Genomic DNA, 24,399 nt, shown 5'->3' on the forward strand with positions numbered 1-24,399 from the left:
CACCGGGGCTGCCGGGAAGGCCCCGCCCCCTTCTTTTGCACGCGCCGGGGGGGGGGGCGGGGAGAAAGGGGGCGTGGCCTCCTCGCTTCCCCCGGAGGAGCAGGAAGGGGCGTGGGCCAAATGCCGGAAGTGGGTCCGGCGGCCCGGAAGCGGAGGCCGGGAGAATGGCGGAGGTGGTGAGTTGGGGGGCGGGGAGGGGGCAAACGGGGACCCTCCCCGGGTCGGGGGGATCCCTCGGGTCTCCCCGGACCCTCCTGGGCTGACGCTGCCCCCCTTCCCCCCCCACCAACCCGGCAGGGGGAGGTGTCCGAGGGCTGCCGCCTGCCCGTCCTGCGCCGTAACCAGGACAACGAGGATGAGTGGCGTGAGCGGGGGGCGGGGCTTGGAGGGGGCGGGGGCTGGACGGAGGGGCGGGGGAAGGGGGCGTGGCTTGCGCGGAGGGGCGGGGTGGCGCGAAGGGAGGAGGCGGGGCTTGTGAGACGATGGCAGGGCCTGAGTGGCTGGGCTGGGAGAAGGGGCGGGGCCTGGGAGAAGAGGCGGGGCCCGGGTGGAGAGGGAGGGGCGGGGCCTGGAGAGGGAAGGAGGGGAGGGGGGGATCGGTGAGGAGGGGCGGGGCTTTGGAGAGGGGCGGGGCTTTGGGGAGGGGGCGTGGTCTGCGGGGAGGGGCGGGGCCTGTGGCGGGGGGGATCAGGGAGTCCCAAGGGGGTTTTGGGGGGGGGGGGGGGGGAACCGCGGGGTCCCCAGGGCTGTTTGGGGACGTTTGGGGGTGGGGGACATTCTGGGGGGCAAGAGGGGGGTTTGGGGCACAGCCCAGGCTGGGGAGGGGGGGTGTCGGGGGGGGTTCCCAAGGGGGTTTTGGGTGTCCCCGGGGGGGGGGGGGGGACTGTCCCCAAAAGGGGGGTGGTGACACCCCCTCCCCGACCCCAGCGCTGGCCGAGATCCTGAGCGTGAAGGACATCAGCGGGAGAAAGCTGTTTTACGTCCACTACATCGACTGTGAGTGGGGGGGCACGGGGACACGGGGGGGACACACGGGGGGGACACACACGGGGGGAGGACACGGGGACGGAGGGGGCACACCCCCCCTCCCGCCTTGTGTCCCCAAGGGCGGGGGGGGGGACACAGAGCGGCTGCAGGGTGACACAGAGGGGCTACGGGGGGAGGCATGGGGTGTCAGCACACACCCCCCCACCCCATCACCCTCTGTGTGTCCCCCCCACAGTGTTCCCAAGGGTGGGGTGGGGACACGGAGGGACTATGGGAGGGGGGGGGTATGGCCCTGAGGGTGGCAGCACCCCTTTTGTCACCCTGTGCCCCCCCACTTAGTGTCCTCAGGGGCAGGGGGCTATGGGGGGGGACACAGAGGGGACATGGGGGGGGGCTATAGAGGTGTTATGGGGAGGCTGGGGGCTGCCAGCACCCCCCCTGCCGTCACCCTGAGCGTCCCCCCCCCGTGTGGGACAAGGTCATGGAGGGGCTTCAGGGCGGACACGGAGGGGACGTGGCAGGGTTATGGGGGACTGGGGGGTGCCACTGACACCCCCCCCCCAGTGTCCCCAAGAGCAGGGCAGGGTCACAGAGAGGCTGCAGGGGGACATGGAGGGGCTGGGGGGGGGAACACGGATGACAAAGAGGGGGCTTGGGGACGCCAGTGCCTCCCCTCTGTCACCCGCTGTCCTCCCCAGCGTCCCCAGGAGTGGGGTGGGGACGTGGAGGGGCTACAAGGGGACGCAGAAGGGACATTCAGGGGCTGTGGGGGGGACATGGAGGGGACGGGGGGGGGTTCTGGGGGTGACAGTTGCCATCCCGTCACCCCATGTGACCCCCTCAATGTTCCTTGGTGTCCCCAGGAGTGGGGTGGGGACACAAAGGGAACATGGGGGGGTTCTAGCGGTGACCGTTCCCCCCCGTCACCCCATATGTGTGTCCCTTGGTGTCCCCAAGTGTGGGGCAGGGACACGGAGGGGCTATGGGGGGACACGAAGGGGACATGGCGGGGGGGGGGGGGTCCTAGAGGTGCCAGCAACCTCCTGTCACCCCCATGTGTCCCTCCCAGTGTCCCCAGAGCAGGGTGGGGACGGGGAGGGGCTGCAGTAGGACACAGAGGGGCTACGAGGGGATGCAGAAGGGCTACGGGGGGGCGGGGGGCGGACCCAGGAAGGAGCTATGGGGGGACATGGGGATGCCATCGTCACCCTGTGCCCCCTCCCTGGTGTCCCCAGTCAACAAGCGGCTGGACGAATGGGTGACCCACGACCGGCTGGACCTGAAGCGGGTGCAGGTGCCGCGGAAGGAGGCCAAGACGCCCACCAAGAACGGGCTGCCCGGCTCCCGGCCCGGCTCCCCTGAGCGTGACCCGGTGAGGGGACAGCTTGGGGACATCGGGGGCAGCTTGGGGACATGGCGGAGGGACAGGTCCCGGGGAGAGGGGGGGCGATCTGGGGAGGGGTGTTGTAGTTTGGGGCGAGAGATGGAGGGGAGGTGGGGACAGAAAGTGGCCCTGGGGGACACCAGGGACAGGGGACGGACTTGAGGGGACACCAGGGACAGCGTGGGGACAGGGGACAGCTGGGGGGGGGGGCTGTAGGGGACACCAGGGACAGGGGACAGATGTGGGGGACACCAGAGGCAGCATGGGGACAGCCGTGGGGAGCTATGGGGACAGCCGTGGGGGGGACACCAGGGACAGCACTGGGGACACGTACGAGGGATAAGGGACAGCGTGGGGACTGTGCACTGTCACAGGGGGACACTAAGCACAGGGGACAGCGAGGGGTAGGGGACAGCACAGGGGGGACAGCGGGGTCAGGGGACAGCCTTGGGGACACGCAGTAGGACAGGGAAGTGTGGCGGCAGGGGACAGCCTTGGGGGGACACCAGGGACAGCACGGGGACAGTCCTGGGGACACACAGCAGTGACCGGGAACAGCCCCAGGGAGGCAAATACTCGGGACGAGGGACAGCGTGAGGACAGGGGACAGCCGTGTGGGGACAGTGGGGACAGCCCCAGGGAGACACCCCAGGGACAGGGGACAGCGTAAGGACAAGGGACAGCCTTGTGGAGGGTACGCCAGGGACGGGGGACAATCCCAGAGGGACACCAGGGACGGGACAGCTCGGGGGGGGGGGTGACACGACGCATCAGGGACGAGGGACAGCGTGGGGACAGGAGCCAGCCCTGGGGACACACACCAGGGACAGGGGACGGCCCCGTGGGGACGTGATGGCCAGGGGACAGCCCTGGAGCCAGGAGGGGACACCCGGAGCCATTGGGGACAGACTCGGAGCCGAGGGACATCCCCAGACTCCCTCGGGGGGGGGAGTGGGGACGCCCAGCCTCCCCCCGTGGCGGGGGGGACATTCCCGGGTCCCGTGGGGACACCAGGAGCTGTTGGGGACACCCAGAGTCAAGGGCCACCCCCATGTCACCCCCAACCCTGGGGACACCCCTGGGAGGGGGCGGTGGTGACACCCAGACCCAAGGGACATCCCCAGACACCCCCCCAGCACCACCACCACCCCCGGGGGCCACCCCACACCCTTGGGGACATCCCCCACCCCTCTGTGGGACCTTGGGGACCCTTATGGGACCTCGGGGACATCCCCAACCCCCCCTTAGGGGACCTTGGGGACATCCCTGCCACCCGGGGAAGGGACACCGGGGATCCACCGGGGACAAAGCGGCAGGGGCGGGGGTGGGGAGGGGATTCCCGGCTCGGGGGGGGCCACCGCCCTTGGGTTTGTCCCCAAAGCCACGCGGTGGCTTCGTCCCCGCGTCCCCCCCACGTCCCCCTAAACGCCTCCTCTTCCTCCCGGCGCAGAGGAAGAGCCTGGACCTGGCGCTGCCGGCGGCCCCCGCCAGCGGGAAGAGCTTGCCGGGGCCACCGGGGCCACCGGGGTCGGGGACAGGGACGGTGCCGGTGCCGGTTCAGATCACCCTTCGCTTTCACCTGCCCAAGGAGAGCGAGGCCGAGCCCCCCCCGGCCCCCCCGCCCGGCGGCCAGCGCCCCACGGTAACCCCCAGGGTCCCCAACTGTCCCCAGGGCGTCCCCTGACAGGTCCCGTGGTGGCCCCCCCCCCCACCCTGCCCCCGGTCCCATCCCCCCCCGTCATGGCAGCCCCTGGTTCTGGAGGGGCTTTGTCACCATCGCTGTCCCCCAACGGGTCCCCGTCACCGTCCCTGTCCCCAACAGGTCCCTGTCCCCAGCGGGTCCTTGTCACTGAACTTGTCCCCAACAGGTCCCTGGTTTTGTTCCCAAGGGGTTCTTGTCCCCAGTGGGTCCCCGCCCCTGTCCCCAGTGGGTCACTGTCCCTGTCCCCAATGGGTCCCCATCGCCATCTCTGTCCCCAGTGGTGTCTGGTTTTGTCCCCCGTGGGTCCCCATCCCTGTCCCCAAACAGTCCCTGTCCCCAAACGGTCCCCATCACCGTCCCTGTCCCCAACGGGTCCCCATCACTGTCCCTGTCCCCAGTGGGTGCCTGGTTTTGTCCCCAACAGGTCCCTGTCCCCAGCGGGTCCCCGTCCCTGTCCCCAACGGGTCCCTGTCCCCAGTGGGTCCTTGTCACTGAACTTGTCCCCAACAGGTCCCTGGTTTTGTCCCCAAGGGGTTCTTGTCCCCAATGGGTCACTGTCCCTGTCCCCAATGGGTCCCCATCGCCATCTCTGTCCCCAGTGGTGTCTGGTTTTGTTCCCCGTGGGTCCCCATCCCTGTCCCCAAAGGGTCCCTGTCCCCAACGGGTCCCCTGGTTTTGTCCCCAAGGGGTTCTTGTCCCCGGTGGGTCCCTGTCCCCAACGGGTCCCCATCACCATCTCTGTCCCCAGCGGGTGTCTGGTTTTGTCCCTAATGGGTCCCCATCCCTGTCCCCAAAGGGTCCCTGCCATTGTCCCTGTCCCTGACAGGTCCCTGGTTTTGTCCCCAAGGGGTTCTTGTCCCCAACGGGTCACTGTCCCCGTCCCTAAAGGGTTCCCATCACCATCCCTGTCGCCAGCGGGTGTCTGGTTTTGTCCCCAACAGGTCCCTGTCCCCCAACTGGTCCCCATCCGTGTCCCCAGATGGTCCCTGTCCCTGTCCCCAAGGGGTCCCCGTCACTGTCCCTGTCCCCAGCGGGTGTCTGGTTTTGTCCCCAGTGGGTCCCTGTCCCTGTCCCCGTCCCCAAAGGGTCCCCATCATTGTGCCTGTCCCGGTCCCCTCTGCTGTCCCCGTCCCCACTTGGTCCCTGGGTCTGTCCCCATCCCCCTTAGGTCTCTGTCCCCATGGTCCCCCCCCACCGTGTCCCTCCCCAGCACCCCAGTGTCCCCATCACTGTCCCCACGGCCCCCGCTGCCCCCATTCCCCAGCCAGGTGTCCCCATCCCCGTGGCTGTGCTGGGGCCATACTGGGAGCACTGGGGGTGGGGGGTGGGGGCTGCTGGGACCTCTAGGGACTACTGGGGCAATACTGGGAGCACTGGGGGGGCTGCTGGGGTGATACTGGGAGCACTGGGGTGATACTGGGAACACCCAGGGGGTACCAGGAGCACCGGGGGGGGCTGCTGGGGTGATACTGGGGACCTCTAGGGGCTACTGGGAGCACTGGGATGATACTGGGGACACCCAGGGGCTACCGGGAGCACGGGGGTGGGCTGCTGGGGTGATACTGGGGACACCCAGGGGCTACCGGGAGCACCGGGGGGGGGCTGCTGGGGTGATACTGGGAGCACTGGGGTGATACTGGGAGCACTGGGGAGGGGCAACAGAGCCTCTTCCTGCTCCCAGTTGCCCCCCCAGCAGCAGGGCTGGGCCTTACTGGGAGGGACTGGGAGGGACCGACTGGTGTCCTTGCAGAAGCGGAAGGTGGAGGTGGTGTCACCCGCCACCCCCGTCCCCGCCGCCACCGAGACCTCGCAGGCCTCCGTCTTCCCCCAGGTGAGCGCGGGGCTTCCCAGTAACACCAGTACGCGGCCGGTGGCGACCTCGCGTTCGCACCAGTAGCAACTGGGACAATCCCAGTCGCACCAATCGTTCCCCAGTACTGCCCCGTAAAACCAGTAGCCTCTCGGGAAAAACGATAAAACACCCAGTAACACCAGTAAACAACCAGTAACCAACGACTCACTAACTGGAAGCAGCAGTAACTAACCAGTACCCAACCAGTAACACCAGTAACTAACCAGTAACACCAGTAACCAAACACTAATTGCTCAGTAACCGCTTATTAACACAAGTGCCCCTTGGGAGCACCCCCTCCCCCTTCCCAGTACCCCCCCCTTCCCAGTAACCCCCCCCAGTCCTCCCAGTAACCCCCCCTTCCCCATAACCCCCCCAGTCCTCCCAGTAACCCCTCCCAGCAACGGCCCCCTTCCCAGTAACCCCCCCCAGCCCTCCCAGTAACCCCTCCCAGTAACCCTCCCAGCCCTCCCAGTAACCCCCCCCTCCCAGTAACCCCTCCCAGTAACCCTCCCAGCCCTCCCAGTAACCCCCCCCTGCCCTCCCAGTAACCCCTCCCAGTAACCCCCCCTTCCCAGTAGCCCCCCCCAGTCCTCCCAGTAACCCCCCCCTTCCCAGTAACCCCCCCCAGCCCTCCCAGTAACCCCCCCCTTCCCAGTAGCTCGTCCTAGTAACCCCCTCTTCCCCATAACCCCTCTCAGTCCTCCCAGTAACCCCTCCCAGCAACCCCCCCTTCCCAGTAACCCCCCCCAGCCCTCCCAGTAGCCCCCGAACGCACTCCCTCGGGGGGTTGCCTGTCCCTTGGGGGGGGGCTGACTGCTGGGGGGGGTTGTCCCCAGTACTTTGGGGGTGTCTCCAAACCCTGGGGGGGTCCCCTGACTCCTGGGGAGGGGCTCCCATCCCTTGGGAGGGTCCCCAAACCCGGGGGCGGGGGGGGGGGTCTTAGGGCCACTGGGGGGGTCCCCAGCCCCTCGGGGGGGGTCCCCAGGCCCTGGGGGGGGGGTGGCGGGGACGTTGCTGACCCCCCCTCGTTGCAGAACGGCTCCGCTCGCCGGGCAGTGGCCGCCCAGCCGGGACGCAAGAGGAAATCGGCCTGTCTGGGCACCGACGAGGTGGGGGGGACACGGGGGGGCGGACATGGAGGCAGGGGGGGACACTGGGGGGATGGGGCTGCCCAGCTCCCATGGGCCGGGGGCAAAGAGGGGGGGGACGGGGGGAGAAACAGCCTGGAAACGGGGAAACTGAGGCAGGAGAGGGGGGAAAAGGAGCCTGGAAATAGGGAAACTGAGGCAGGAGAGGGGAAAAGAAGGGCAGAAACAGGAGAAGACCCACCTTTAAACTGGGGAAACTGGGGCGGGAGAGAGGAGAAACACCCTGGGAATGGGGAAACTGAGGCAGGAAAGAGGAAATGAGAAGAAGAAGGAGAGAAACCAACATTAAACTGGGGAAACTGGGGCAGGAAAGGAGAAACGAGGCCAGACAAAGGAGGAGACTTACCTTAAACTGGGGCGGAGAGAGGAGAAACACCCTGGAAACGGGGAAACTGAGGCAGGAGAGGGGAAACGGGGCCAGGAAAAAACTTCACCCACCTTAAACTGGGGAAACTGGGGCGGGAAAGGGGAGAAACAGCCTTAAACTGGGGGAACTGGGGCAGGAAAGGGGAAGGGCCACCAGAAAAAGGATGAAAACCAACCTTAAACCGGGGAAACTGGGGCGGGAGAGAGGAGAAACACCCTGGAAATGGGGAAACTGGAGCAGGAGAGGGGAACCAGAGAAAGGAAAGGGAAGGAAACCAACCTTAAACTGGGGAAACTGGGGCAGGAAAGGGGAGAAACAGCCTTAAACTGGGGAAACTGGGGCAGGGAAGGCGAGAAACAGCCTTAAACTGGGGAAACTGGGGCAGGGAAGGCGAGAAACAGCCTTAAACTGGGGGGACTGGGGCAGGAGAGGGGAAATGGCACCAGAAAAAGGATGAAAACCAACCTTAAACCGGGGAAACTGGGGCGGGAGAGAGGAGAAACACCCTGGAAATGGGGAAACTGGAGCAGGAGAGGGGAACCAGAGAAAGGAAAAGGAAGGAAACCAACCTTAAACTGGGGAAACTGGGGCAGGAAAGGGGAGAAACAGCCTTAAACTGGGGAAACTGGGGCAGGGAAGGGGAGAAACAGCCTTAAACTGGGGAAACTGGGGCAGGGAAGGGGAGAAACAGCCTTAAACTGGGGAAACTGGGGCAGGGAAGGGGAGAAACAGCCTTAAACTGGGGAAACTGGGGCAGGAGAGGGGAGACGAGGCCAGAAAAAACAGGAAACCCACCTTTAAACTGGGGCAACTGGGGCAGGGGAGAGCAGAAACACTCTGGAAATGGGGAAACTGGGGCAGGAGAGAGGAAACGGGGCCGAGAAAGGAGAAAAACTCACCTTAAACTGGGGAAACTGGGGCAGGAATGGGGAAAAGGAGCCTGGAAATGGGGAAACTGAGGCAGGAGAAGGGACCCAGAGGAAGAGAAGGGAACGAAACCAACCTTAAAGCAGGGAAACTGAGGCAGAAGCGCGGCTCAGGTGGGCAGGAAGGTCTCAGGGACGGGGGTAACCCCGATTTCCACCCCCTCCTCCCCCGACCCAGGACTCCCAAGACTCGTCGGACGGAGCCCCCTCGGCGCCGCGGATGACGGGCAGCCTGGTGTCGGACCGCAGCCACGACGACATCGTCACCCGCATGAAGAACATCGAGTGCATCGAGCTGGGGCGGCACCGCCTCAAGCCCTGGTACTTCTCCCCCTACCCCCAGGAGCTGACGGCGCTGCCCGTCCTCTACCTCTGCGAGTTCTGCCTCAAGTACGGCCACAGCCTGCGCTGCCTCCAGCGACACCTGGTAGGGACCCCCCCGCCACCCTTGGGACCCCCCCCGGGGGGACTGGGGACCCCCCCAAAGGGACTGGGGACTCTCCTTGGGGTGGATCTGCCCTCCGTGGGGTGGTTTGGGGGGGCACTGAACCCCTTGGGGTAACACTGAACCCCCCAAGGCGGATTGGGGACCCCCCCGGGGCAATTGGGGACCCTCCTTGGGGTGGATCTGCCCTCTGTGGGGTGGATCTCTCCTCTTTGGGGTGGTTTGGGGGGGGCACTGAACCCCTTGGGGTAACACTGAACCCCCCAGGGCAGACCTGAGCCCCCTCAGGATGGATTGGGGACCCCCCTGGGGGGATTAGTGACCCCCCCAAAGGGACTGGGGACTCTCCTTGGGGTGGATCTGCCCTCCGTGGGGTGGTCTGGGGGGGCACTGAACCCCTTGTAGTAACACTGAACCCCCCAAGGCGGATTGGGGACCCCCCCGGGGAAGCTCAGGGACCCCCAGGATAACACTGACCCCCCCAGGGGTTGATCTGCCCCCACCGGGGTAACACTGACGCCCTCCAGGGCAGATTTAACCCCCCCTCAGACAACCCCACACACACAATTTACCCTTCCCAGGGATCCAATTCACACCTCACCCCCCCCCCTTTTTTTTTTGGCCCCCCCCCCAGACCAAATGCGACCTGCGACACCCCCCGGGCAACGAGATCTATCGCAAAGGCACCATCTCCTTCTTCGAGATCGACGGCCGCAAGAACAAGGTAAAGTGGGACTGGGGGGCAGGGGGTGTCCTAGGCGGCAGAGGAGTCCTGGGGGGGTTCCCCTAAATACTGACACCCCCCCCCCCCCCAGAGTTATTCCCAGAACCTTTGCCTCTTGGCCAAGTGTTTCCTGGACCACAAGACGTTGTATTACGACACCGACCCTTTTCTCTTCTACGTCATGACGGAGTACGACTGCAAGGGCTTCCACATCGTCGGCTACTTCTCCAAGGTCGGGGGGGGAGGGCCTGGGGGGGCGTGGGGGGGGGGTTAAAAGGGGGCTTTGAGGGGGTTTGGGGGGAGCTGGAGGGGATGTGGGGGAGCCCTGGGGGAGGAAGGGTCGTAGGGAGCTTGGGGGGCTGGGGACGGGTCGGGGGGGCAGGGCCTGGGGTAAGGGAGGGGGGATTAAAAGGGTAGGGAAGGGTCCTGTGGGGGGGTTTTGGGGGGTGGGCAAAAATCCTGGGGGTCCCTGAGGGACAGGAGGAATCTGGGGGGGGTCCCCAGAGGGGTTTGAGGGGTGGGGAAGGGAAGGTGGGAAGTGCCCGGGATTTTAGGGTGCTCAGCAGGTTTTTGGGAGACCCCCACAAGGGTGAGGTCTTGGGGGGGCTTTTGGGGGTGCCTGGGGATTTGGCAGGGGGGAGGTCCCAGGGAGTTTTGGGGGGTCCCTGGGGGGGAACAGTAGTGGGGGAGTTCGGGGGGAAACCGGGGAGTCCCTGGGAAGGGGTTGGAGGGGGGGTCCCTGGGCGGGGAGGGAAAATTGGGGGCGCCCCTGGGGGGTTTTGGGGTCCCAGCTGATTTTGCCGGGGGGGGGGGGGCGATTGCAGGAGAAGGAGTCGACGGAGGATTACAACGTGGCCTGTATCCTCACCCTCCCCCCCTACCAGCGTCGGGGCTACGGCAAACTGCTCATCGAGTTCAGTGAGCGACCCCCCCGCATTTCCACCCCCCCACCCCCCCCAGGGACACCCCCAAATCCCTGGGGACACCCCAAAACCCCCAGTGACACACACACACCCCCCCCACAAGCCCTCGCCAAGGCAGCTGTTCCCTCCCCAAACATCCATTGAGACGCTTGAAACTCCTCTGATAAAGCTGGGGGGGGTGGGCTGTGGAAATAATCCCCCTGGGGACCCCAAAATCGCCTTTAAATGTCCTGAAAGCCCTTGGGGGAGGAGGCAACGCCCACTCAGAAGCCCCAAAATTACTTCGAGGGACCCCAAAATCCCCTGAAAAGCTTCCCAGGAGGTCAACACCTCCTTGGGGTACCCCAAAAATGCACCAAGGGACCCCAAAACCCCCGGGGGGGGACCCCAGAAAGCCTCTCAGGAGGCCAACACCCCCTGGGACACCCCAAAATACACTGGAGAACCCCCAAAACCCTCCCAGGGGGTGTCAAAACCCCCGAGGAGACCCCAAAATGCCCCCTGGGGACCCTGCAGAGCCTCCTGGGGGTGGGGGGCAACCCCAAACCCCGTTTGGGGAGGGGAGGGAAACCCCAGGGAGACCCCAAAAACCCTGTCAGGGAACCAGACCCTCTCGAGACACCCCAAAATAACCATGGGACCCCGAAGTCTCTCCCAGGCAGGTGGCCAAATGCTCTGGGAAACCCCAAAATGCCCCCCAGGGCCCCTGCAGACCCTTCTGGAGGCGGGGAGCCACCTCAAACCCCTTCTGTGGGGCAAACCCCGCTGTGGGCAGGGGGTGGGGGGTGGGACACGACCCCAAAATCCCTCTCAGGGGGCCAACTCCCCCAGGACACCCCAAAATTTAACAGTGGACCCCCAAATCCTTCTTGAGAGGGAGCAAAACCCCCCCTGGGAGACCCCAAACTGCCCCCCGAGACCCTGCAGAGGCTCCTGGGGGTGAGGGGGCAACCCCAAACCCCCTCGGTGGGGTGGGCGGGGAGGGGCGGGGCAGGGTGGGGTGGCCCCCGTCCAGCCCCACACATGCCACCCCCCCACCCCCCCCACGCAGGCTACGAGCTCTCCAAGGTGGAGGGGAAGACGGGGACCCCCGAGAAGCCGCTGTCGGACCTGGGGCTCCTCTCGTACCGCAGCTACTGGTCCCAGACCATCCTGGAGATCCTCATGGGGCTGAAGGCCGAGGGCGGGGAGCGGCCCCAGATCACCATCAAGTGAGCCCCGCCCTCCCCTCGAAGCCCCGCCCCCTTTATCCAAAGCCCCGCCCCCTCCCTTTTCCCCAAGGCCACACCCCCCCAGCCACTGGGGAACTGGCTGCTCCTCCTGGCCCCGCCCCCTCCCGAGGACACGCCCCCCATGCACTAAGCCCCGCCCCAGGCCATTCAAGCCCCTTTAAGCCCCGCACCATTTCTTTAGGCTCCGCCCCTTGTTTATTCCTGACCGAAGCCACGCCCACTTCCCAGGACACACACCCCCACCTTCTCTCAGGCCACGCCCCCTCTGGACAAGCCCCGCCCCCACCAGCCGGGCACAGGGTTGGAACCCTTAAGCCCCCACCCACCCCCAAGCCCCGCCCACCCCCTTAAGCCCCGCCCCATATCTCCTAGGCCACGCCCCCTTCCCGAAGCCTTTAGGGGTTCCTTTGCGGGTGGGGGGGGGGCCTCGGGGGGACCCGGATGGGAACGGAAGGGGGGGGGGGGGGGGAATGAGGAGGGTCTTGGGGTGCCTCCCCCCCCCCACAGCCCCCCCAAATCCCCCCCCCCATCATCCCCAGTGAGATCAGCGAGATCACCAGCATCAAGAAGGAGGACGTCATCTCCACCCTCCAGTACCTCAACCTCATCAACTACTACAAGGTGCGCCCCGCCGCCGGGGTCCCCCCCCCGCCGCCGGGGTCCCCCCCCCGCCGCCGGGGTCCCCCTGGGGTCGGGGGGAGGGATGGGGGGCAGGGGCACACCTAGCTCTCCCGGGTTGGGCAAGGGGTAGCCACCACCACCACCAAGCCTGGGTCCCCCCCAAAACGCTTGTGGAGAGCCCAAGTCCACCTCGGAGCACCACAACCCTCGGGGGCATCATGGCGGGGGGGGGGGCGCACCCGGAGGCCTGGGTCCTCCTGGGATGGGGGAGGGGGGACAAGGGCATGCCTGGGTTCCGCGTGTGGGGGAGGGGGGCCACCACCATGCCTGGGTCCCCCAAAAAGCCTCAGGGAGACCCCAACTCCCATTTGGAGCGTCACAACCCATGGGTGCATCGTGGTGGGGGGGCCAGCCGGATGCCTGGGTCCCCTTGTGGATGCCAGGGTACCCCTGGGCTGGGGGAGGGGGGGCCACCAGCACGCCTGTGTCCCCCTAAAAGCCTTGGGGAGACCCCAGCTCCCCTTTGGAGCACCACAACCCTCAGAGTCATCACAGTGGGGGCGCACCCAGATGCCTGGGTCCCCCTCCTGGACACCAGGGTCCCTCTCCCTGACACCTGGGTGCCCCTCCCAGATGCTGGGGTCCCCCTGGGATGTGGGAGGGGGGTAGGGGACCACCCGACACCTGGGTGACACCTGGGGACCACCCGGGTGCCCCAAAAGCCTTGGGGAGACCCCAACTCCCCGTTGGAGCACCACAACCCTCGGGGGCATCATGGTGGGGGGCCACCTAGGTCCCCCTCCTGGACATCAGGGTCCCTCTCCCGGACACTGTGGTCCCCCTGGGTTGGGAGAAGGGGACAGGAGATGACGTGGGTCCCCCAAAAGGCTGGGGGAGACCCCAACTCCCCTTTGGAGCACCGCAACCCTCGGGGGCATCAAGGGTGGGGGGCCTCCTGGAGGGCAGGGTCCCTGTCTCGCACGCCTGGGTCTCCTCGTGGAAGCCGGGGTTCCCCTTCCTGGGCACCTGGGTCCCCTCGTGGATGTCGGGGTCCCCTCCCCGGACGCCTGGGTGCCCCCCTGCAGGGCCAGTACATCCTGACGCTGTCGGAGGACATCGTGGAGGGCCACGAGCGGGCGATGCTGAAGCGGGTGCTGCGCATCGACGCCAAGTGCCTGCACTTCACCCCCAAGGACTGGAGCAAACGGGGCAAGTGGTGAGGCCACGCCCCCCCGGGGCCACACCCACTCAGGCCACGCCCCCTCATCCCCACCCACCCACCCCCCAGCCGGTAATTAAACATCGTCACCTGGGTCTCGGCTCTGGCTCCTTTATTGGGGGGGGGGGGGGGGGTGGGGGCGGGGTTTACAGATGCTCCGCCCCCTGGGAGGGGCTTCGCGAGTGGGCGGGGCTTGTCAGGGCTCCGCCTCCTCCCCGCTGTCCTCAGTTTCGGAGACGGGGGCGTGGATCTGGGGGGAGAGAAGAGGGTGAAGGGGGGGCAGACCCAGGCGTTCGGGCCCCATAACTGTGGGCCCAGGGACCTCCCCTGCCCTCCTTCCACCATAGAGCCAGCCGTTTGAGCCCCCCAAGCGTGGACCCAGATATCCAGGCCCCCCAAGTGCACACACGGGGACATCCCAGGCCCCAACCACCCACGGTCCCAGCCATCCGGGCCCCATAAGTGTGGGCCACAGCATCCAGGCCACCCAGGTGCAGACCCTGGATCCCCCCCCACACCCCCAACCCAAGGACCCAGGCATCCTGGCCCCGCAAGTGCAGCCCCTGGTGCCCGGGACTCACCGCGTGGGCGATGGGCCCCCACTGCAGCGCCAGGGCCAGCCCCCCGCCGGGGGGAGGAACAGCATCAGCGCCCCAGTCTGTGATGGCATCGAAGGTCCCTGTCACCGTCACCCACCGGTCCTGGGGGACAAAGGTCTGAGATCAGCGCAGGGCAAGGGGGGGGGGCACAAGCTGCCCCATAAAAAGGGATGTGGGGAGCAGCACGGGGGGCTCTACACCACGGGGGAGGGGGGGGCTCTGCCCTTCACATGTGGGGCAGCCTCACCTGGGGGTCTCCCTCGTTACCAGAGGGGGGTTGCTCCTCCTCCCGCAGCAGCAACCCCTGGTAGCCATGGGGCAGCGGCAGCTCCCGGCCCCCCATGCGCCGCCCCCGGAAGGAGGCCCACAGCTCTGGGGGTCGGGGGGAGACGCCGGGGGGACCAGAAGGGGGAACTCAGTGCTCCCAAACCTGCCCCATAGCGGCCCCATATGGCGCCCCCTCCCAAACAGCCCCGCTCACCCAGCCCCATAGAGTGCCCCACAACCCCCCACCCCACAACCCGAGCCCCACAGCAGCCTCCCCCACACACCCCCCTCAGCCTCATAGACACCCCCAACTCCTGCCCCCCCAACCCCACGAGAGGCCCCCTCCGGGTCCGCGCTCTCCCATCCTGGCCCCCCAGACCCTCACAGACCCCCACGTCAGCCCTACACGGGCTCCTCCGGTTCCCCCCTCTCCCATCCCGCAACAGCCCCCAGCCGCCCCCCCCCCAAGCACCACGGGCTCCCTCCTCAGCCCCGCCGGTGCCCCCCAGGCCCCTTCCAGCCCCCCAGGAACCCCCTCCTCCCATCACAGCCCCTCAGAGCCTCCCCCTACCCCCACACCCGAGGTCCCGGAATCCCCCTCGGTCGCTCACCGCCTCCGGGGCCGGGCTGGACACGCAGGAAGGCGGCCACGGGCGCGGGCCCGTCGCGCTCCACCCGGCAGGGCAGGAGCTGGACCGGCAGCCGGGGCCGGGCCGCGCCGGGAGCCGCCCGCAGCCGCGTCCCTGCCGCCATGGCGGCGGCGCCGGAACCGGAAGTGGAGGGAGAGCCACTGCGCCGGAAGTTAAACGTGACGGGCGAGCGCGATGCATGATGGGAGTTGTAGTTCTGGGCGGGGTCTGTCCCCAGCGCCATGGAGGCCTCCCCCCCCATCCCCACAGATCCCTCTATGGGACCCCCACGTCCCCCCCAGCCTCACAAGGACCTCCCATATTCCCCCCCCCCAGCCCCACAGATTCCCCTCGGGACCCCCATGTCCACCCCCCCAGCCCCACAGATCTGTCTATGGACCCCCATTTTCCCCCCCCATCCCCACAGGGCCCCCCTCAGATCCCTCTATAGGACCCCCATGGCTCCCCCCAGCCCCACAGGGACACCCTGACCCATGGATTACCCATGGGATCCCCATGCCCCCTGCCCAGCCCCACAGGAACCCCCCCACGCACCCCCATCCCCGTAGATTACCCCCATGTCCCCCCCCCATCCCCACACATCCCCCATGGAACCCCCCCATGGCCCCCCCATTACCCCCCTCCAGCCCCACAGATTCCTCTATGGGCCCCCACGTCCTCCCCCAGCCCTACAGGGACCCCCCCTGCCCCGTATCCCTCCCTCAGCCCCATGGAGTCCCCATGGCCACCCCGTTCCTCCCCCCAGCCCCACAGATTCCTCCATGGGACCCCAACAGCCCCCCACCCCAGCCCCACAGGGCCCCCCCCCCAGCCCCATGGAGTCCCCCTGAGACCCCCATGTCCGTGTGTCCCCGCCCCCAGCCCCCCGCCCCGGGCCGGACAGACGGACAGACACGGACTCTGCGCTCCCCATGTTCACGACACGTCCCGTGACAGCCCGACACGCCCCGTCACGCCCCGTCACGCTTCGTCATACGCCGTCATGCCTCGCCATACGCCATCATGCCCCGTCATACACCATCATGCCTCATCGTACGCCGTCATGCCCCGTCATACACCATCATGCCTCGTCGTACGCCATCATGCCTCGTCATACACCATCATGCCTCATCGTACGCCGTCATGCCTCGCCATACGCCGTCATGCCCCGTCACGCCTCGCCGCGCCTCTTCATGCTCTGTCACGCTCCGCCACGCCTTGTCGCGCCCACGTCCTGCCCCGACACGCCAGGACACGCCGTTGCACCGCGCAACAGGCCTCGTCGCACCCCGCCATGCCATGTCACGCCCCGACGCGCCCCGACACGCCCCATCATGCCATGTCACACTCCGTCATGCCCCGCCATGCCCCGACGTGCCCTGTCACGTCCCGACACGCATTGTCACGCCCCGTCACACCCCGCCATGCCTTGTCACGCCCCGTCATGCCCTGACACGCTTTGTCACATCCTGTCACGCCCCGACACGCCTTGTCATGCCCTGTCACACCCCGTCATGGTGCGACACGCCCTGCCACACCCCGACACGCCCCGTCATGTCCCGAAATGCCCTGCCACACCCTGCCACGCCCCGTCGTGTCGTGACACGCCCTGACACACCCTGTCACACCCCGTCATGTCCCGACACACCCTGCCACACCCCGACACGTCCCGTCGTGTCCCGACACGCCCTGCCACACCCCAACACGTCCCGTCGTGTCGCGACACACCCTGCCACGCCCTGCCACACCCCGACACATCCCGTCGTGTCGTGACACGCCCTGCCACGCCCTGCCACACCACGACACGCCCCGCCGTGTCGCGACACGCCCCGTCACGCCTCCCCCTCCCCCCGCAGCAGGCGGGCCAGGGCCAGCACCCCCCCCAGCGCCCCCCCCTCACCTCGGCCCAGCCCCCCCCCCGCCCCCCCCTCACCAGCACCACCCCCCGCGGGGGGAGGGCGGCCGCCGCCACCCAGCCCCCCCCCGCCCCCCCCCCCCCGGCGTCCAGCAGGAAGGGGGCGAGGGCGGGGGGAGGGGAGCCCCCCCCGGCGTTGAGGACCAGGCGGGTTTCGGGGGGTCCCCCCTTCCCCCCCAGCGCCCCCCACATGGCGGCAAAAGCCCGGCGGCGGCGGGGGGGGTCCCAGGGGGGGGGCAGGGCGAGGGGGCGCAGCTGGAGCCCCAGGGGGAGGGGGAGGGGGGGGAGGGGGGCGAGGAGGGACCCTCCTCCTCCTCCCCCCCCCTCCCCCCGCCCCGGGGTGAAGATGGCGGCGACGGGGAGGGCGGGGGGGGGGGGGCCGGCGGGGGCGGAGGGTGAGGGTCAGCTCGGCCCCTCCCCCCCCCAGCCCCCCCACGCGCCCCTCGGCCGGGGGGGGGGAGGGGCAGCCCCCCACCCGCAGCTGGAGGGCCAGGAGGGGGGGGGGAGGGGCTGCGGTGGGGGGAGGGACCGATAAGGAGGGGGGAGGGGGTCCGGAATCGTGGGGGAGGGGGTCCCCGAAGGAAGGGGGGGGTCCGCCATCACGGGGGGGGTCTCTCCTGCGGGGGGGCTCCCCCCCGAGCAGCTCCACCCTCAGGCGCAGCCTGATGGCCACCGGCCCCCCCTTGGTGGCCACCGCCCTCCCCCACCCCTGGGGGTCCGGGGGGGTCCCGGGGGGGGCAGGGAAAGGCGGGGGGGTCGCGGGCAGGCAGAGCAGGCGGCAGGGGGGGGCGGGGGCAAGGAGGAGGGTGGGGGGGGCCCCCCCGCCTTCGCCGGCCCCCGCCCCCACCCCTTCTGGGGGGGGTGGGGGAGAGGAGGAGCCGCGGGGGGGGGTCCCCAAAACGGCGGCCAGTTTGGGGGGGCCCAAAGCGGCGGCCAGGGCGGCGTGGAGGCGCAGGCGGTCGCCCACGTCCGGGTCCCCCCCCCAAAAAACGGGGGGTGCCGAAGGCGAAAGGGGGTTCGAAGGCGGGGGGGGCAAAAGGGGGGACCCCCAGGAGGGGAGGAGGGGGGCGGCGGCGCTCAGCACCCCCTGCCCCCCCCCCCAGCTCCCCCCCCCCGCCTCGGCCGCCATCACCCGCCGCAGGTAGCCCCGAATCTGGGGGTCCCCGCGGCGGCGGGGGGGGGGGGAGGGGGGGCCCGTCAGCACCTTGAGGACCCCCCGAAGTTGGGGGGTGCCGGGGGGGGGAGGGGGACCCCGGAAAACCAGCCCCCGCAGGGCGCCCCCTAACGGACCCCCCAAAACCCGCGCCAGCTCCAACACGTGGGGGGGGGCGGCGGGGGTGACCCCCCCCCAGCAACCTCTCCGCGCCCCCCCCCACCTCGCCCCCCAAGTCCCCCCCAAACCGGCGGTGGTAGGCGGCCACCGCCCGGCAAAACAAAACGGGGGGGTCCGCCCCCCCCCCAGAGAAACCACCAACCCCCGCAGCCAGCCCTGGGCCCCCCCCGTTTTGGGGGAGGGTCCCCCTTTTTTTAAGGCCCCCCCTCCGTTTTGGGGGGGCTCCCCCTCCCCGCATCGGGGGCAAAAAGCCAAAGCCGCCTCCAAACGGGGTAAAAATAATTCGGGGGGGTCCCGTCCCCCCGGGAAAAGGGCGGCGGCGAAACGGGGGGGGAGGGGAGGGGGCCCCCCCTTTTTTTTTTGAGGGCCCCCCCCTCTAATAAGCAGAGGAGGTAGAAGAGGCGTAAGGGGGGGGGCAAAGCGGGGTGCTGGGCTAAAATGGCTAAACGCGGGGGGGGGGACCCCCCCCAAATCGCCCCCCCCCGCCAGGAGGGTGGCGTGGAGGGGGGCTGGGTCCCCCGTGGCGGAAGGGGGGGCCCCCCCAGGGCCCCCCCCCCGGGGCGATGGCGGAGGAGCTGGGCCCGGGCGGCCGGAGTGAGGAGGAAGGCAGAGGGGGGGCTGCAGGGGGGAGAGGGGGGGTCAGAAATTGTGGGGGGGTGGCAATGGGGGGGTGGGGGGGGCCCTGGGGTGAGGGGTCCCATGGGGGGGGTGGGATGGGGGAGGCAACCCTGAGATTTGGGGGGGGGACACCCTGGGATTTGGGGGGGGGGGTCCCTGGGGTTTTGGGGGGCCCTGGGGTGAAGGGGTCGCCCGGGGGGGGCAACTCTGGGATTTAGGGAGGGGTCCCTGGGATTTAGGAGGGCACCCTGGGACTGGGGGGGTGCCCTGGGAATTGGGGGGGCAGCCATGGGATTGGGGGGGTGTGGGGGGCCTGGGATTGCGGGGTCGCCGGAGTGGGGGGGGGGGGCAACCCGGGGGTTTGGGGGGCCGCGGGATGTGAGGGTCCCATGGTGGGGGGGGCAACCCTGGGATTTGGAGGGGGGTCCCTTGGATGGGGGGGGGCCACCCTGGGGGGGATCCCGGGGGAGGGGTGGGGGTCCCAGGGGATCTTGGGGGGGGGGGGGGGGAGAATCCCCAGGATCGGGCCCCGCGGGACTCACCGGGATCTGGCCCGGCCTCGCGGGGGGGGGGCGGCGGGATCAGGGGGATCTGCCGGGAGACGGGAGGGGGGTTCAGGGGGGGGGGGCCGGGGGGAGGGAATCCCCCAAATCTCCCCCCGGGACACCCCCAAACCCTCCCAGGAGCAATGTGGGGGTCCCCAAGATCCCTCCCAGCACCATGATGGGACCCACTGGGATCCCTCCTGGTACCACTGCGGGATCCGCTGGGATCCCTCCCACTACCGCAATGGGACCCACTGGGATCCCTCCCAGTACCGTTATGGGATGCACGACCATCCCTCCCAGTACTGCTATGGGACCTACTGGGATCCCCCCCCAGCACCACCAAGGGACCCACTGGGATCCCTCCCACTACCGTAATGGGATCTGCTGGGATCCCTCCCAGTACCGCTGTGGGATTTACTGGGATCCCTCCCAGCACCATGATGGAAGCCACTGGGATCCCTTCCCAGTACCGCCGCGGGATCTACTGGGATCCCTCCCACTACCGTAATGGGACCCACTGGGATCCCTCCCAGTACCGCCGCGGGATCTACTGGGATCCCTCCCACTACCATAATGGGACCCGCTGGGACCCCTCCCAGTACTGCTGTGGGATTTACTGGGATCCCTCCCAGCACCATGATGGAAGCCACTGGGATCCCTTCCCAGTACCGCTGCGGGATCTACTGGGATCCCTCCCACTACCGTAATGGGACACACTGGGATTCCTCCCAGTACCGCTGTGGGATTTACTGGGATCCCTCCCACTACCGTAATGGGACCCACTGGGATCCTCCCAGTACTGCTGTGGGATTTACTGGGATCCCTCCCACTACCGTAATGGGACACACTGGGATCCCTCCCAGTACTGCTGCGGGATCTACTGGGATCCCTCCCACTACCGTAATGGGACACACTGGGATCCCTCCCAGTACTGCTGCGGGATTTACTGGGATCCCTCCCACTACCGTAATGGGACACACTGGGATCCCTCCCAGTACTGCTGTGGGATTTACTGGGATCCCTCCCACTACCGTAATGGGACCCACTGGGATCCCTCCCAGTACTGCTGTGGGATCTACTGGGATCCCTCCCCCCACTACCGTAATGGGACACACTGGGATCCCTCCAGTACTGCTGTGGGATTTACTGGGATCCCTCCCACTACCGTAATGGGACCACTGGGATCCCTCCCAGTACTGCTGTGGGATCTACAGGGATCCCTCCCACTACCGTAATGGGACCCACTGGGATCCCTCCCAGTACCGCTGTGGGATCTGCTGGGATCCCTCCCACTACCGTAATGGGACCCACTGGGATCCCTCCCAGTACCGCTGTGGGATCTACTGGGGTCCTTCCCAGCACCATCAGGGGACCCACCGGGATCCCCCCCCGCCCCCCCCCATCACGGGGTGCCCCCCCGGCCCCCCCCCCCCCCCCCCCCCCCCGCTCACCCTGTCCCTCCTCCAGCACCAGCAGCGCCAGGGGCTGGAGCCCGGGGGTCTCCCGGTACCGGCTCCGGAGGGGATCCAGGGGTCCGGGCTCAGGCCCCGACGTCCTGGGGGGGACACCCAGGGGTCCGGGGGGGCCCCCAGGCGTCCGCGCCCTTCGTAACTCCCGCAGACATTCGGCCGCCGCCGCCGGGGCCCCCCCCGCCACCCCCCCTTCCACCAGCAGCGCCCGAAAACCGCCGCCCCCCCACGTCCCCCGCGGCCAAGAGGAAGGTGAGGGTGGCCAAGAGGAGGAGGGAGCGGGGGGGGCCGGGGGGGGCGCGGGGGGGAGGCTCAGCAGGTTCAGCAGGGCCCCCCCCACCCCCCCGACGCTGCCCCCCCGTTCCGGGGACCCCCCCCCGCACAGCTCCCGCGGGGACTCCAGCAGCAGCAGCAGCAGCTCCGTCTGAAAAAGGAGGGGGGGGGGGGAACACACGTGAAATAAGGGGGGGGGACGACCCCCGGGGACCCTAAATCACACCCCCCCCCCTCCCAGGGGACCCAGGAGTTCGGGTGCCCCCCCCCCGCCCCCCAAAAGGGGGACCCAGGCGGCCGGGTGACCCCGCTGACACCACCCCCCCCCCGGGGCACCCTAAATCACCCCCCCCCCGTAGAGGACCCAGGAGCTCGGGTGCCCCCCCCAACCCCCCCCCCCAAAAGAGGGACCCAGGCGTCTGCCCCCCCCCCCCCCCCATAAGGGACCCAGGAGCTCGGGGCCCCCCCTAACCCAGCCCCCCCCATAGGGGACCCAGGTGTCCCGGGGGGGGGGGGGGGGGGGGGGGGAAGGGTGTTCCCCCGTCGCCCTCGCGCACCTGGTGACGCGGCGCGGGGCGTGGCCGGCGGAGCGCGCGCAGGGCGGGGGGGTCGCGCTCCCCGGGGGTTCCCAGCGCCGCCGCGAGCCGCCCCCACGGACCCGCCATGGCCCGGCGGACCCCGCGCGCACGTGACGTCACGCGTCGGCCACCCCCCCCCCCCCCCCCGCCGCCGCCACTTCCGACGCCGGCGTGACGTCACGAGCCGCAGAGCTGCCCCGCCCAGACCCCCCACACACCCCCTATAGGCCCCTATAGAACCCTATAGACCCCTATGGGCCCCACACCCACCCCCCATAGCCCCCTATAGAACCCTATAGAACCCTATGGGCCCCACCCCCCCCCCTTATTACCCCCTATAGGTCCCTATGGGCCCCACAGACCCCCCCTATAGCCCCCTGTAGAACTCTATAGAACCCCATGGGCCCCACAGACCCCTCCTATAGCCCCCTATAGAACCCTATGGGCCCCACCCCCCCCCTTATTACCCCCTATAGGCCCCTATGGGCCCCACAGACCCCCCCTATAGCCCCCTATAGAACCCTATAGACCCCTATGGGCCCCACAGACCCCCCCCATAGCCCCCTATAGAACCCTATAGGCCCCTATGGGCCCCACAGACCCCCGCTATAGCCCCCTATAAAACCCTATAGAACTCTATGGGCCCCACAGACCCCCCCTATAGCCCCCTATAGAACCCTATGGGCCCCACCCCCCGCCTTATTACCCCCTATAGGCCCCTATGGGCCCCACAGACCCCCTCCTATACCCCCCTATGGGCCCCACAGACCCCTCCTAGAGCCCCTATAGACCCCTATGGGCTCCACAGGCTCCCCAGAGCCCCTATAGACCCCTACAGACCCCTATGAGCCCCACAACCCCCCCCCCTCCCCCGAGCCCCTGTGGGGCCCCTATAGCCCCCGTGGCCCCCCCCGGACCCCTATAGCCCCCCTGGAGCCCCTATAGCCCCTATACCCCCCCCCCTATGGCGTGACATCAGCGGGTCCCACCCGGCCGCCCGGGTCCCCCGGGGCGGGGGTGAGTCACGGCCCGGCCCGGCCGGTTCCCCCGCGTCCCCCGGCCCCCCCGCGGCCCCCCCCCGGGGCCACCGGGGCCGGAAAGACGGGACGGACGCCTGGGTGTCCCGTCCCCCCCCCGTCCCCCCCCCCTCCGCCAAAAAACGGCCCCGCCCCGCCCCGGGCACCCGCACCCGCCCCGCACGGAGCACCCAGGTGTCCGGGGCGGGGGGGGGAACCGCTGACCTCCCCCCAGAACCCCCCCAGGGGACCGAGGAACCCGGGTGACCCCCCCACCCTGAGGGACCCAGGCCTCCGGGTGACCCCCCAGCGGACCCAGGTGTCCGGGGTGGGGGGGCACTGCCAAGCCCCCCCCACCCCCCCGAACCCCCCAGGGGTCTGGGTGACCTCGCTGACCCCCCCGAACCCCCCCAGGGGACTCAGACCTCCGGGGGGGGGGCACTGACCTCCCAGGGGACCCAGGCGTCTGGGGGGGGGGGGGGCACCGCTGACCCCCCCTCAGAACCCCCCCGGGGGACCCAGGCGTTTGGGTGACCTCATTGACACCCCCCCGGGGGATCCAGGTGCCCCCCACAAGGGGACCCAGGTGTCCGGGGGGGCCCCCCCACTGACCCCCCCCAGACCTTCCAGGGGGCCCAGGCGTCCGGGTGCGTGTCGTCCCCCCCCCCCAGCCTGTCCCTCCCCTGGGGCCGTCCCGGTGCCACCGGTTCCCCCGGCACCTCCCGGGCGTCCCCGCGTCCCGCTGGGGCCCGGGGGGGGTTCCCTGGGGGGGGGACTTGGGCAGGGACCCGGCGTCTGGGGACACGCGGGGAGGGGGGCCGGGGGGGAGGGAAGGGGGTCCCCGTGTCCCCATCACTCCCTTGTCCCCTGTCCCCGTCACCCCCCGTCCCCTCATGTCCCCACGTTGGTGTCCCCTCGTGCCCCCGTCACGTCACGTCCCCGTGTCCTCCACGTCCCCACGTCAGCGTCCCCACATCCCCGTGACATTCCCCATCCCACCCTCCCCTGTCCCCGTGTCCTCGCACTGGCGTCCCCCACGTCCCCGCGTCTCGGTGTCCCCATGTCCTCACGTCCCCACGTTCCCCTCGTCCCCACATCGATGTCCCCACATCTTAGTGTCCCCATCATCCCACGTCTCCTCCTATCCCCACGTTGGTGTCCCCATGTCCCCACATCCCCACAACGTCCCCATCACCCTCTGTCCCCTCCTGTCCCCACATTGGTGTCCCCTGCGTCCCCCATGTCCCCACATCCCGGTGTCCCCATCACCCCCTGTCCCCTCATGTCCCCATGTCCCCACATCGATGTCCCCATATCCCCACATCCTGGTGTCCCCATCACCCCCTGTCCCCTCATGTCCCCATGTCCCCACATCCCGATGTCCCCATCAACCCATGTCCCTGCGTCCCCATGTCCCCCCATCGCCACGTCCCCATGACCCCACGTCCCCACAGCGACGTCCCCAAGTCCCCATGTCCCAACGTCGCCATCACCCCGTGTCCCCTCGTGTCCCCTCGTCCCCACATCCCCGTGTCCCCTCGTGTCCCCTCGTCCCCACACGGATGTCCCCGCGTCCCCCCGCGTCCCCAGGCCGGGGCGGGGGCTCCCCGTTATTTCCCAA

The 24,399-nt window shown here is 68.9% G+C and overlaps 3 protein-coding genes across 7 annotated transcripts; 1 reads left to right on the top strand and 2 right to left on the bottom strand.

Moving 5' to 3' along the window:
• Positions 1-65: 65 nt before the first annotated feature.
• On the top strand, positions 66-13,628 carry KAT5 (lysine acetyltransferase 5). Of its 5 annotated transcripts, none has more exons than XM_074568010.1 (14): positions 97-176; positions 298-364; positions 928-996; positions 2,223-2,359; positions 3,822-4,013; positions 5,824-5,904; positions 6,963-7,037; positions 8,548-8,796; positions 9,449-9,538; positions 9,630-9,770; positions 10,363-10,456; positions 11,513-11,672; positions 12,233-12,314; positions 13,400-13,628. In XM_074568010.1, the coding sequence occupies exons 1-14, from the start codon at positions 165-167 to the stop codon at positions 13,532-13,534; spliced, it is 1,584 nt and encodes a 527-aa protein (XP_074424111.1). In that variant the 5' UTR covers positions 97-164; the 3' UTR covers positions 13,535-13,628. The 5 variants fall into 5 exon arrangements, 4 of the variants coding, with proteins under 4 accessions (XP_074424113.1, XP_074424111.1, XP_074424109.1 ...); XR_012584692.1 differs by having other exon boundaries at positions 106-176; positions 298-359; positions 10,363-10,451; XM_074568008.1 differs by having other exon boundaries at positions 106-176; positions 298-359.
• On the bottom strand, positions 13,629-15,197 carry RNASEH2C (ribonuclease H2 subunit C). The gene is made up of 4 exons (XM_074568014.1): positions 15,011-15,197; positions 14,380-14,504; positions 14,115-14,234; positions 13,629-13,783 (listed from the first exon to the last, which is right to left on the bottom strand). The coding sequence occupies exons 1-4, from the start codon at positions 15,150-15,152 to the stop codon at positions 13,730-13,732; spliced, it is 441 nt and encodes a 146-aa protein (XP_074424115.1). The 5' UTR covers positions 15,153-15,197; the 3' UTR covers positions 13,629-13,729.
• A 3,136-nt stretch (positions 15,198-18,333) lies between these two features.
• AP5B1 (adaptor related protein complex 5 subunit beta 1) lies at positions 18,334-21,882 on the bottom strand. Its single transcript, XM_074568013.1, has 4 exons — positions 21,742-21,882; positions 20,894-21,335; positions 19,437-19,485; positions 18,334-18,894 (listed from the first exon to the last, which is right to left on the bottom strand). Exons 1-4 carry the CDS (start codon positions 21,847-21,849, stop codon positions 18,471-18,473), a joined length of 1,023 nt encoding a protein of 340 aa, XP_074424114.1. The 5' UTR covers positions 21,850-21,882; the 3' UTR covers positions 18,334-18,470.
• Between the last annotated feature and the right edge of the window lie 2,517 nt (positions 21,883-24,399).

This window comes from Larus michahellis, chromosome 31, assembly GCF_964199755.1.
Source record: "Larus michahellis chromosome 31, bLarMic1.1, whole genome shotgun sequence".
Lineage (NCBI taxonomy): Eukaryota > Metazoa > Chordata > Aves > Charadriiformes > Laridae > Larus > Larus michahellis.

Coding starts and splice junctions, on each gene's coding strand:
- KAT5 (XM_074568008.1), top strand. CDS start 121: ATGCCGGAAGTGGGTCCGGCGGCCCGGAAGCGGAGGCCGGGAGAATGG. Junction 177..297: donor CCGGGAGAATGGCGGAGGTG/GTGAGTTGGGGG, acceptor CCAACCCGGCAG/GGGGAGGTGTCCGAGGGCTG. Junction 2,360..3,821: donor GCTCCCCTGAGCGTGACCCG/GTGAGGGGACAG, acceptor CTCCCGGCGCAG/AGGAAGAGCCTGGACCTGGC.
- RNASEH2C (XM_074568014.1), bottom strand. CDS start 15,152: ATGGCGGCAGGGACGCGGCTGCGGGCGGCTCCCGGCGCGGCCCGGCCC. Junction 14,505..15,010: donor CCAGCCCGGCCCCGGAGGCG/GTGAGCGACCGA, acceptor CCCGACCCCCAG/AGCTGTGGGCCTCCTTCCGG. Junction 13,784..14,114: donor GGGGGCCCATCGCCCACGCG/GTGAGTCCCGGG, acceptor CTCTCCCCCCAG/ATCCACGCCCCCGTCTCCGA.
- AP5B1 (XM_074568013.1), bottom strand. CDS start 21,849: ATGGCGGGTCCGTGGGGGCGGCTCGCGGCGGCGCTGGGAACCCCCGGG. Junction 19,486..20,893: donor GGTGCTGGAGGAGGGACAGG/GTGAGCGGGGGG, acceptor GTCTCCCGGCAG/ATCCCCCTGATCCCGCCGCC. Junction 18,895..19,436: donor CGAGGCCGGGCCAGATCCCG/GTGAGTCCCGCG, acceptor TCCCCCCTGCAG/CCCCCCCTCTGCCTTCCTCC.